General features: G+C 49.3%; 2 protein-coding genes across 6 annotated transcripts in view; both read right to left on the bottom strand.

Moving 5' to 3' along the window:
• Positions 1-226, bottom strand: part of Prr13 (proline rich 13) — a 3268-nt gene extending 3042 nt beyond the window's left edge. Inside the window, exon 1 of one of the 3 annotated variants that reach the window (XM_028781123.1) lies at positions 130-226. The gene's annotated coding sequence lies outside the window, so the exon portion shown is untranslated. The remainder of the gene's footprint in view (positions 1-129) is intronic. The other 2 variants (XM_028781124.1, XM_028781125.1) reach the window with 2 other exon arrangements.
• A 2616-nt stretch (positions 227-2842) lies between these two features.
• Positions 2843-11934, bottom strand: Amhr2 (anti-Mullerian hormone receptor type 2). 3 transcript variants are annotated; one of them, XM_028781151.1, is made up of 11 exons: positions 11829-11934; positions 11352-11534; positions 10930-11121; positions 10611-10682; positions 10275-10387; positions 9930-10160; positions 5010-5124; positions 4721-4893; positions 4427-4574; positions 4145-4281; positions 2843-3294 (listed from the first exon to the last, which is right to left on the bottom strand). In XM_028781151.1, exons 1-11 carry the CDS (start codon positions 11902-11904, stop codon positions 3022-3024), a joined length of 1713 nt encoding a protein of 570 aa, XP_028636984.1. In that variant the 5' UTR covers positions 11905-11934; the 3' UTR covers positions 2843-3021. The 3 variants fall into 3 exon arrangements, with proteins under 3 accessions (XP_028636984.1, XP_028636986.1, XP_028636985.1); XM_028781152.1 differs by lacking the exon at positions 2843-3294 and having other exon boundaries at positions 4027-4258; positions 4408-4574; positions 11829-11897; XM_028781153.1 differs by lacking the exons at positions 4145-4281; positions 4427-4574 and having other exon boundaries at positions 11829-11897.
• Between the last annotated feature and the right edge of the window lie 296 nt (positions 11935-12230).

Raw genomic sequence — 12230 nt, 5'->3', positions numbered from 1 at the left:
AGAGAGAGAGAGAGAGAGAGAGAGAGAGAGAGAGAGAGAGAGAGAGAAAATGGAGTTCCTAGTTCTCAGGTATAAATGATGGATCCCTGGCCCAGCTAACAGGAAAGAGGAATTTGAGAGGCCAGATACCCTGTCACCTTCCCAAGATCGCCGGTCCTGGTTCTGTCCTTCTTCCAATCTGGGTTCGCACTTCCTGATCACCCCTATTCATTCTATGCTTCCGCACCGCCCCTGTGACCTAGTTGATAATTAGCTGGTCACTCGGCATGATGATTGGAGAATTGACTTGTCAATCGCTGTGGTCCAACTAAACGAGGAGGAAACGGTTGCGCTGGCCGCCAGGCGGAGCCTTTTAGAGATAGCTTTGCGTTGTGAAATACATACAGGTGAAATGCAGACACAGTGGAAATGCTCCGGAGGGCGGAACTAGGGCAGGGCCAGCTCCAAGCAAAGGACCCCGAGCCCACGAGATAAACTCTCAATGTTTTGTTTTGTTTTGTTTAAATTTTAAGATTTTTTTTAACGTGTATGAGTGTTTTTGCCTCAATATATGTGCATCAAATGCCTGCCTGATGCCAGCGGAGGTCATCAACCGCCCTGGAATCAGAGTTGCTGATGGTTGTGAGAGGTCATGTGGATGCTGGGGACTGAACTCACTGTGCATGAGAAGCAAATGCCATCTCTCCAGTCCCTAGCATTGGTTTGAGGTTACAGGTCGGTGAGTACAATTAGGTGGGGTTTTGTTGGTGGTGGTGGTTTTAAGGTAGCCTTGTCTGTAACCTAGCACTTGGGAAGTGGAGGAGGAGAATCAGAATTCAAGGAATATGTTAGCTTCTTAGGGAATTTGAGGCCAGCCAACCCTGCATGAGACCTCAGAGAGAGCCCTGTGCTGGTGACACACGTCTTTAATCCCTACACTCAGAAGGCAGAGGCAGGTGAATCTCGGGTTTGAGGCCAGCCTGGTCTATATAGTGCGTTCCAGGACAGCCAGAGTCACACAGAGAAACTCTGCCTCTATCTGGAAAAAACAAAAAGACCTCAGAGAACAAAAGGAGGAAGTCCTAGCTCCATACTTCAATGCTGCCAGCTTCTAGAACCACACCCTGTGGTTCTTTTTTGTAGAAAGATAGATAAGAGAGGGGGTCTCTATGTGTTCAGCAGATGCTGTTTCATGGCATCGTTCTGGGTAAATAAGGAAGTTCACTTTCAGTTTTGTTGTTTTGAGACAGAGTCCTCCTGTATGACTCAGGTTGACCTTGGATGAAAAGCAATCATCCCATGTTTGCCTCTTTCAGGTGCTAGAATAACAAGAGCAAGCCACAACTCTCAGAACTTTTTTAAAGATTTATTTATTTATTATATATGAGTACACTGTAGCTGTCTTCAGACACACCAGAAGAGGGCATCAGATCTCATTACAGATCTGATTGTGAGCCACCATGTGGTTGCTGGGATTTGAACTCAGAACCTCTGGAAGTGCAGTCAGTGCTCTTAACCACTGAGCCATCTCTCCAGCCCTCAGAACTTTTGTAAAAGATGAAGATTACAAATATGCACTTCAGTACATGTAGTTCTAACAGATGGAGTTCAAAACATGTGAAGCAAGTGTCTGCAACTGAGCTATATACCCAACCCGTAAATATCACTTAAAAAATATTGCATTCTATATGTATGGGTGTTTTGGCTGCATGTATGGCTTGTGCATCATGTGCATGCAGTACGGTCAGAAGCCAGAAGAGGGCATCAGACTACCAAGACTGGAGTTATAGACAGTTGTGAGCTGCCTTGTGGATGCTGAAAATTAAATCTGAGTCTTCTGGAAATGCAAGTACTGCTCTTAACTGCTGAGCCATCTCTCTAGGCCCCATAAACATCACTTCTAATGGCAACAACACTTGTTTCTTAATAAACAAAGAAAGTGATGTTTATCTAAATGGCCTCAGGACAATGGCTTCATTGTGACCACTACTCCAGTGCTCAGCAGGTGATGCTACCATGTGAAAATTAATCCTGGTGGTCCTAGAGAGATGGCTTAGAGATTTAAAAGCATACATTGCTGTTCCAGAGGACCAGAGTTCAGTATTCAGCATCTCTTTCAAGTGGCTTAAAACTCCAACTCCAGGGGTATCCAATGACTTTGGTCTCTGCAGGCATCTGAGACCATATGTACAGCACTCGCGCGAACACACACACACACACACACACACACACACACACACACTGTGTAAGAGTGAAAGAGTTAAAATGATACAAATAAAATCTTCAAAAATAAATGTTGGGCCGGGCGGTGGTGGCTCACGCCTTTAATCCCAGCACTTTGGAGGCAAAGGCAGGCGGATTTCTGAGCTCGAGAGTTCGAGGCCAGCCTGGTCTACAGAGTGAGTTCCAGGACAGCCAGGGCTACACAGAGAAACCCTGTCTCGAAGAACAAAAACAAAAACAAAAAAATGCTAGTGTCTCAAGCATTGCTCAAGATGCTAAGGCAAGAGGATTGTTGCAAGTCTGAGACTAGCCTGGGCTATATACTGAGTAGTAGGTATAGGTCAGCCAAGGCTACACAGTAAGACCCTGCCTCAAAAATAAATAAATAAAGGGCTAAAGAGATGGCTTAGGAGCTCAGAGCAGTTACTGCCCTTGCAAAGGACCTGTTCTCAGCACCCACCCACAGGGTGCCTTACAACTGCTTGTGACTCTAGTTCCAGGGGCTTTGAGATCTTCTTCTGCCCTCCAACACCTCCTGCACGTATGTGGCACACACAAACTCAGGGAGAAACACACGTACTATGAATAAAATGAATAGGCCTTTAAAAAGAAGTAAATACACACAGGTGGAAAGGAAGAGTGAGTGGGAATCTTGCTTTATTCTCTTTCCTGAGTGTATCTACCCTGTGGGTTAGAACCCACAGAGAGTGACAGCAACAGGCATGCAATCTCGCCACACACATGCCGGCCATGTGCATGTCGGCCACACGTATGTCGGCCTGTATAACTAGTTCATACAGGCTGCTCATCTACATACACCTAAACAGTGGCACCTACAGGCTCAGGACTCCTAGAGCCAGGGCCTTGCTGAACACTGAGGAGACAAGAACTCTGCTGAGGCCTGCAGGGGAGAGCCCCAGAGCAGTGCTGCAGTGCTGCAGGGCAGTTCTCAGGATACCTCTCTGGGAAGGAGGAAGCCACCTGAGGGTAAGCCAGGGCTGCCAGGCGCTGCTGCACACACTCAGCTGTCAGCCGTGCTTCTGGGTCTGCGTCCCAGCAATCTTCCAGGAGCTCCCTCAGCCCCCTGGGGTCCTGGAGGGAAAGACTAGATGGTGGGCCTGGCCAACCCCAGAGTAGACATCTCCAGTCTTCGCTTCTCCCACGTACTCCATCCCATTATGCACGGAGTCCTTGCTAGGATCCTAGCATGCCCCACCACTCCTGACTTCACACCCCATTTGTGGATCACCTCTGAGCCCCATCCCCTAAAGTCAAGCCCCTTAAGTTTGTTCCCTGTGATAGAGTCCTTGGATATCTTCCAAAGGGTCTACCTTTTCCTTGAAGGATAATCCAGGCTGACAACTTACGTGCCAATGGAAAGTTACTCTTCGTTCTCTTAGTCACCCACTGTGTAGCTTCCATTAGCCAACCCAACAGATACTAGTATGGTAGAAATGTCAGGCAGGAAAGTGGGAGAAGGGACACCTCAGGAAACCATTTGTGAAGAGATCCGGGCTTTCACTATCAAACGACCCTTCTGACCTTGTTATACCTAGCGCTAGCTTTAATTGGTCCACAGCACAAACACAGCTGCATAGTACAAACTGATGGGGTACTGGTTTTAACTTTGGGGTACACTGTACCTGAAGAGCCACTATCAAAGAGGGGCTGAGCTCCGAGTAAGAGAAAAGTCAGAGAGGACTTCCTGGAGGAGATGTCTGAAGGACAGAGCTAACTGTGGAGTAAGGGGATAGGAATAAAAAGGCTCCACAGGAAGGTGTGTGTCTTGGGTGGGCGGAACCAATTGTGTGAGACTTGTAGAAGAAAAGGTAAACTGAGGCCCAGGATAGGAGGAGAAGGTCTGGTTGTAGCAGAGAAGTCCTTGAAATCCATACTCAGCCCCTGCTCCCGGTCCCCAGCTAGCAAGCCTGTGGCTTCTTACTGTGGCAGAGCAGCTCCAAGTGGATGGAATGTTGGGGCGCTTCCTCTCCTCCACCGCCAGGGCCCAGAGGTCACAGGCACTGGGATTGCTGCCCAGTTCTGCCTCATAAGCCAACTGAAAAGGTGGCGGTCTTTGGTCTGGGAAAAGTATAGACATAAACTGTTAATCTGCGCTGGTGAGGAGACTCCTAGGTGGTAAAACTGGGGAAGGTCATAGCCTTCCGGAATAGGACGGAAGGCGTGTGAGCATTTGGTAGGTGGGACTCTGGGGCGGAGACTTTACCAGGCCTCAAATCGGAACAGCGGCTCAGGATCTCCCACAGAAGTAGCGCCAGAGAGTAAACATCTGCTCTCTGGAGAGCTGTGCCCCAGTCCTGCAGGTCTAGAGTCTTGTCCAAAAGCTCTGGAGCCATGTACCTCTGGGTGCCAGCCTGGGAGAAGACGTGGAGTACCAGGAATCACCTCTATGGCAACCTGTCTCGCAGCTCTGGTCCAGACATTCCCCCATTCCAGCAATGGTATGAGGTCATCAGAGCCATTGTCATCTCAGGTCTCACACTTATCAAAAAGCACTCACCTCCAAAATGGCAGCTGGGCCTCGAGGTTGCGTAGGTGCCAAGGCAGGGGGCTGAGCAAGGCCAGGGAGCACCAAGGCAAGGCCCAGGTCTCCGATGGCACATGACCTGTCTTCCCGAATGAGCACATTTTGGCTGCTCAGGTCTCGGTGAGCGATACCTGGTTTGTACTGGCCTGTGGGCAAAGGTCATGCGGTTCTGCTTGGTGCAGTCCTTCTCCCCTAAGCGGAGGGAGAACTGGACTCATCGGTGCGGCTACTGACGCCTCCCTCCCTGTTTCGAGATACTCACCATCCTGCCATCGCTCCTCATGGAGAAACGCCAGGCCCTCAGCCAGGGACAGAGCCATCCTCAAGGAACTTCCCCAGTCGCTCGTGTACTGAGTCAAGTAGTGGCATAAGGAGCCCTGGAGAAAAGCAGAGGGAGGAGCAGGGCACACAGATCATTCCAGGGAGCAGAGAGCGACTGAGAGACCCCACACACACCAGCCGCACCTCCCCAGCAGACAGAGACACCATGACAGAACCAGGTCAAGACACTACAGACAGTGGAAGCATCATCAAAGTGACAGCAAAAATAGTAACTCTGGTTGGGTGTGGTACTGCGTGCCTGCCACCCCAGCACTTGGGAAGTGAAAGGAAGGGGATCAGGAACAAGTCAGTAGAGCGCATGCATGCTAGGGCGCGCGTGCGCGCGCACACACACACATACGCACATACTCACACACACACACAAACTATAATTTTAGTTAAGGCCTGACATGGGGGAAAAGTAGCTTAATTCAGTAGTACTGGGTACTTACTGTGACCCTTAGAACAGGGTCTCCTATAGACCTCATGAGGACCCCAACGTGAAGGCATTCTGACAACGCTGACTTTTTTTTTTTTTTTTTTTGGTTTTTCAAGACAGGGTTTCTCTGTGTATCTCTGGCTGTCCTGGAACTCACTCTGTAAACCAGGCTGGCCTCGAACTGAGAAATCCACCTGTCTCTGCCTCCCAAGTGCTGGGATTAAAGGCGTACGCCACCACCGCTCAGCTTAGAACCCTGATTTTTGTAGGGCTTTTCTTTTTCTTTTTTTTTCTTTCCTTCCTTTATTCAAAAAAATTAGTACACTTATTTATCTGTGTCTGGGTATGTGGGTACCCACATGGTACATGGCACGTGTGGAGGTCAAAAGACAATTTACTAGAGTTGGTTTTCTCCTTTCTTTTTTTTTTCTTTTTTCGAGACAGGGTTTCTCTGTATAGCCCTGGCTGTCCTGGAACTCACTCTGTAGACCATTCTAGCCTCGAACTCTCGAACTCAGAAATCCGCCTGGCTCTGCCTCCCAAGTGCTGGGATTAAAGGCAAGCGCCACCACCGCCCGGCTGGTTTTCTCCTTTCACAGAATAGGTTCAGGGACTGCCTCAGGCCTTCACGCTCAGTAGAAGCACCTTTACTCATGAACCACCTTACTGGCCCTTTTCTTCCTTCCCTTCCCGCTTCTTTTAGGCAGGATCTCACCGTTATGTATGCAACCCTGGCTGACATCACTATGAAGACAAGACTGCCTTCGAGGTTGCAGTGATCCTCCTGCCTCTGCCTCCTGAGTGCCAGCAGCACAGGCACAAACTACCACACTGGCTGGAGGTGGAGCGTCGGCGGATGCTGAGTCGGCGGATGCTGAGTCAGCTTTCTCGAGGTCAGATAGCAAGACACAAATGGAGTTGTAATCCAAGTAGACCTCGGGCGGTCTAAGAGTCACTGTCATATGATGACTCAGAGGACTCAGGACAAAGGTGCTCAAGGGTGTCAGTCCCTCAAATCACCTGACCTGGGGTAACCTGGGGTAACAGGCCTACTCAGACATGTGGAGCCAATGGAGCTCCAGGGGCAACTGGGAATAGGCCATTCGTGAACATGGTGATCACCTTTGGTATGCCACGGTTGTACCCAGGCAACACTGTGCCTCAGGCAAAGGGAAGCACGATAGAAGAAGAGAATTTAATAAATGCCACAATATAGAAATGAACTGAATGTCAGGCTCTAGCACCCATGACTGACAGCACGTGTGGAAGCCAGAGGAAGCTCAGCAAACAAGAAGGAATTGTATGCCTGTGGATGTTTTTTTGAGACAGGTTCTCTTACTAACCTGGAGCTCATTTGGTAGGCTGCCTAGCCAGCAAGCCCAGAATTTTATTTCTACCTCCCGAGAGGGTACCACAATGGCTGGATTTTTCTTCTTTTTCTGTTTTTCCTTTTTCTTAGTATTACAGATGTGCACCGCCACACCTGGCTTTCTCCTATTTTCTTTCTTTCTTTCTTTTTCTTTTTTTTTTTTTTTTTACATTTATCTTACTTTTAGCCAAGTGTGGCAGCACATACCTTTAATACCAGCACTCTGGACGCAGAGGCAGGTGGATCTCTGTGAGTTTGAGGCCAGCCTAGTCTACAGAGTGAGTTTCAGGACAGCCAGGGCTACACAGAGAAACCCTGTCTCGAACAAACAAACAAATATTTATTTTACTTTTGGGCTAGAGAGGTGAGTCAGTGCTCAGTGTCATACTGCTCTTCTAGTGGGTCAGAGTTCAACTCTCAGGACCCACATCAAGCAATAAAATGCCTACATAATTCCAGCTCCAGGGGGTGTCTCTAATCTCAGAGCACCCAAGCCCATGTGTGCATACCTACACAGAGAGAGGAGCACCCATAAATAAAAATAAGCTTAAAAAAATTTAAGTATGGGCATTGTGTCTTTGTGTGTGTGTGTGTGTGTGTGTGTGCGTGCGCGCACACGCGCGCGCGCGCGCACACACACACACACACACACACACACACACACGCATAGGTGCCCCCTAGTGACCAGATGGGGGCATTGCATCCCCGGGAGCTGGAGTTACAGGCAACTGTGACAGCTAGCATACTACTCTGGAAGAGTAGCCAGTGGTCCTAACAGCTGAACAATCTCTCCTGCCCCAAATCTGGCTTTTTAAATGTATTTCTGAGAACTGAACTCGGGCACTCACGCACAGCAAGCACTTTATTGACTAAGCTATATCCCCAGGCTGAAAAGTTATTTTTTTAATAGGCCCAAGAAGAACATGGTGAAGGGGGGACTTTTCAGAACTCAAGATCTCAGCAATAAAAGAGTTGTAAAGGTTGATGAAGCCTGGGAGAGAACCACTGCGTTTAAGCAGGTTAGGAGCTGAGGTACAATTAGGGCGAAGGCACCAGGCGGAGATCTCACTTGAAGGAACAGATGGTGCTGACACTGGACAAACAGGAGATAGCAGCAGTTCAGTGAGGAGCCAGACTCTCAAGTCCCATACCCTGAACAAACGAGTTTCCTTTTCTATGAGTACAATTTCTACCTTGTAGTATGCTTCTGAAGATAAAGCATGAGAATATGTTCAAAGCACCTAGAACCTCGCCTAGGGTTTGAAATGCACCCTAGTCTTGAGCAGGCCCCGGCTCCATGTGGCCCCGGCTCCATGTGGCCCCGCCTCTGCCTACGTCTTCCTCTTCACTCTTACTTTCTTTTGTCTTATTTTGTCTTACTTTGTAACTTTGGCTGACCTTGAACTTACATAGATATGCCTGCCTCTGCCTCCCAAACACTGGGGTTTAGAGTGTGTCCCACTGCACTCAGGCCTGTTTTATTTCTTTGAGTCAGGGTTGTATGTAGCTCAGGCTAACCTGGAATTCACCTCAGTCCTCTCATTTCAGCCTCCCAAGTACAGGGATTATAGACAAGTCCTACTAACCAACTTTCCTTGTCTTTATGTTGTTACTCTCTCACCTCAGGGCACATACATCCTTTCTTTTTATTAAAACTGAGAGAAATGGCCCAGCAGTTACACTGGCTGTTCTTCCAGAGGACTGGAGTTTAATTCCCTGTACCCATATCACAGCTACTCTGAAAGTTCCAGGAGAACTAATACCCTCTCTTGACTTTCATGGGCACCTGGCATGCACACAGTGCACAGACATATATGCAGATGAAACACCTACACACATTTTTTAAAATTATTACTGGAGGGGGAGTCTTTGGGAGGCCACACCAGGGTTCATTTTGGTGGTCAAAGGACAACTGTACTGTCTGGTTTTGTGTGTCAACTTGACACAAGCTGGAGTTATCACAGAGAAAGGAGCCTCCCTTGAGGAAATGCCTCCATGAGATCCAGCTGTAAGGCGTTTTCTCAGTTAGTGATCAAGGGTGGGAGGGCCCATTGTGGATGGTGCTATCCCTGGGCTGGTAGTCCTGGGTTCTATAAGAAAGCAAGCTGAGCAAGCCAGGGGAAGCAAGCCAGTAAGTAACACACCTCCATGGCTTCTGCATCAGCTCCTGCTTCCTGAGCTGCTTGAGTTCCAGTTCATAATACGCATTACGAACTGTAATGTATTAGTGTAAGCGGAATAAACCCTTTCCTCCCGAACTTGCTTCTTGGTCATGATGTTTGTGTAGGAATAGAAACCCTGACTAAGACAACAACTTTGTAGAGTTCTCTCCTTCTACCTTGACTTGGGTTCTGGAGACTGAACTCAGATACTCAAGGCTTGCACAGTAAGTAAGCATCTTTAGCTGCTGCACCATATTGACAGTCCCTCGGGTTTAATCTATCATCATTATTGCTTCCTGCTCCCAGCGCCCCATCCCTCAGCACACTTGACATTTGCAACTTCCTTTTGTGTTTATCCCTTTCTATGACCCGTTAGTCTACGACACCTGCAAAACTGGGAACCGTTGTGTGTGCTTTTCTCAGCATCTAGAAGCACTTGCCACATAGTTTACAAATATTGGTTAAGTGGACATAGGAATGAGTTTAGAAAGCTATTCCTGGATATGTATTTAACAATGGCCCACTTTTAGCCAGGCAGGAGTGGAACATGCCCTTAATCCCAGTGCTTGGGAGATCTCTGTGTGTTCAAGGCTAGCCTAGTCTACAGCACAAGTTCCAAGATAGCCAAGGGTACACTGAGAAACTGTCTCAAAAAGAGATATATATCTTATTATGTATATTATATGGCATATATAATATATAATAAATATATAATGTACAGTAATATATATATATATGTATGTATGTATATATATATGTATGTATATGTATTTTATTCTAAGGAAAGTATGAGGCAGGAGAATACACATGAGTGAGTGAGGCCCCCATCGCCACGTAGCACCCCATAGGCATAGTGCATAGTACAGGCTACAGATATTCCTTGGTACTCACCTTAGGGTACAGTTCCAGTACCAGCAAAGGCCCAGAGGGCAGGGGGCCAGGGCCTCCCTGGCCAGCAGCAATAAAGCGAACAATATGGTCATGCTGTAGGCCTAGCAGCTGGTACACAGCTCTCTCAGCTCGGAACTGGGCCACCGCCCTTGGGGGGAAGGCCTTGATGGCTACCATCTCACCCTGAAGCCTCCCGGCCCAGACGACTGCATGACCTCCTTCCTGGATTACCTAGTAGAGACACTGCATTGAGTGTGGGCCTCAAGTCTAGCGCCAGGGCCAGGCTTCCTCTACAGCAGAACCTCCGGGAGTGCCACAGGAGCCCACCCTCCTTCTCTGGGGCACCTGGGAGAAGCGCAGTTCATCCAGCTCCGGGAGCTCCTCACTGGAATCTCTGCCTGAGCCTGGCTCCGGGTCTGATCCACCTTGCACTCTACAGGCTTTTCGTTGTAGCAGGGCTAAAGAAGCGAAGAGCCTTAGTTTAGGGTAGGGTGCACAGGACAGAGCCGGTCAAGGGGGCTAAGTGGGAAGGGAGCATCTTGCAAGAGAAAATATAGATCTACAAAAAAAAAAAAAAAAAAAAAAAATCCCAGACCTGGGGGATCAGCAGAGCCTGGAGAAGGGTTGGACCTTTGGGGTAGGGTCATGTGATCATAAGGGAAGGGTGGGAGACATTAGTACCCAAGATGATGCTACCCAGCAGCAGCACAAGAAACATTCCCAGCAGCAGCAATGCCATCCAGATGGGCCCACCTGGAGAGCAAGGATAGAATCATGTGGGTGAGCACTGAACCTCTCCTCTCTTCAAAGAGCTTGCTTTCCAAACCACCCCCATGCTGGTCACAAGCCCCCTTATCTCCCAGTCACCAGGGCAACCAACTTTCCAAGGCCAGGAGGAGGGAAAGTTTGGGCGGGGGTGGGGTGAGAACTGGCCCTGGTTCTCACCCTGACCTATGCTTCTGCCCACTGTGGGCTCTAGTACCATGGGGAAGGCTACTACCTGGGGTAGCCTGGGGATCCTGGGGGCCAGGAGCCCCTTGGTTGCCTGAAGGAGGCAGGTGGCTGTAATTGGCATTGCAGAAGTCAGTACCACAGGAGCATGTGAAGAGCGTGGAGCTGGGGCTGGGGTGGGCTCGAGGGATGGGGTCACAGTGGAGGGACTCACAGCCTGGCTCATCACTGTCTCGGCATCCTGAAGGGGTGGGATTAAGGGAAGGAGGAGAAGGAGAGAGAGTTCAATGAGGTTTGGGGACAGAGAACAAATCCCTTCTCTATCAAAGGCATCTGACATGCCTATCTTCCCTCTACACATTCCACTTCTCCCCCTCCTCTTCGCTGCCTCCCTTAACCTAGAGACACCTCTCCCCTACCCTAGCCTCTCCCCTACCCTAGTTCTCACCCACCATGTACTTTATCATTCACCTTGCATCTCCACTTGTGCCCGGCCATGGGTCAGATTCCAGATCCCAAAGCAGCAATGGCTGTAGAGGCAGCGGATACCCTTTGGAGGACCTGGTCCTGCATCTAGCACTTCTCCCAGTGTCTTTGTGCTTCCCCGCACTCCAGGAGCCTCAAAGAACACACAGGTCCTCCTGTTTGAGGATACTGAAGTCCAAGGTGAAGAAAGGGGAGTCAAGAAGGGAGTGAAGGCAAAAACAAATAGCAGCCAAGGATAGACAAAACATGATGTCTAGATCCCCGGTCAGTACAGCAGAGGCACAGGACACTGGGTCAGCAGGGTCCTGAGGTCTGAGCCTCACCATGGGAACATGCAGTTCTACCTTCCCTCTTCACTCATCCAGCCCACTGGCCTGTTTCAAACGGATGGCTGCTGCTTTGAGTACACCTTTTCCCTTGCTGAGTGGCGTAAAGACCCCACTCCTCTCTACAGATACTTACCTTGTGCAGCTGCAGGAAGCAGTGTCCAAAGCCCCAGTGTCCCCATCATCCTGCTAAAGGATGCCAGCAGGAGCATAAACCAGCACAGCTACCCAAGCCAAGGCTTCTTACAAATACAGGGCACTGTGGGGCTTCCAAGCCCTCAATCCCCAACTCCGCCCCCCTCTGTCCTATCCCAGTCTCTGTGGGGGAGAAGGCTGCTGTGGGGGAGAAGTGGGTGTGAGGAAAACAGGGAGAGAAAGGGAGGAGCAGAGAACCAATCTTTTCTTCAACTGCCTCCTCTTTTTCTCTGCAGAGAGGGGAGGAAGGGACCTTGGCAGTCCAGCTGAGAACCCTGTGATAACTAACTCCGAATCTCTGCCCCTTACTGACCTTGGAAGAAGGTGCTGAACCTTCTGCCCA

Source organism: Grammomys surdaster, unplaced genomic scaffold (assembly GCF_004785775.1).
Source record: "Grammomys surdaster isolate TR1022 unplaced genomic scaffold, NIH_TR_1.0 374, whole genome shotgun sequence".
Classification (NCBI taxonomy): domain Eukaryota; kingdom Metazoa; phylum Chordata; class Mammalia; order Rodentia; family Muridae; genus Grammomys; species Grammomys surdaster.
The sequence above is the reverse complement of the archived record's forward strand: the minus strand, read 5'-3'. Positions and strand labels throughout refer to the sequence as shown.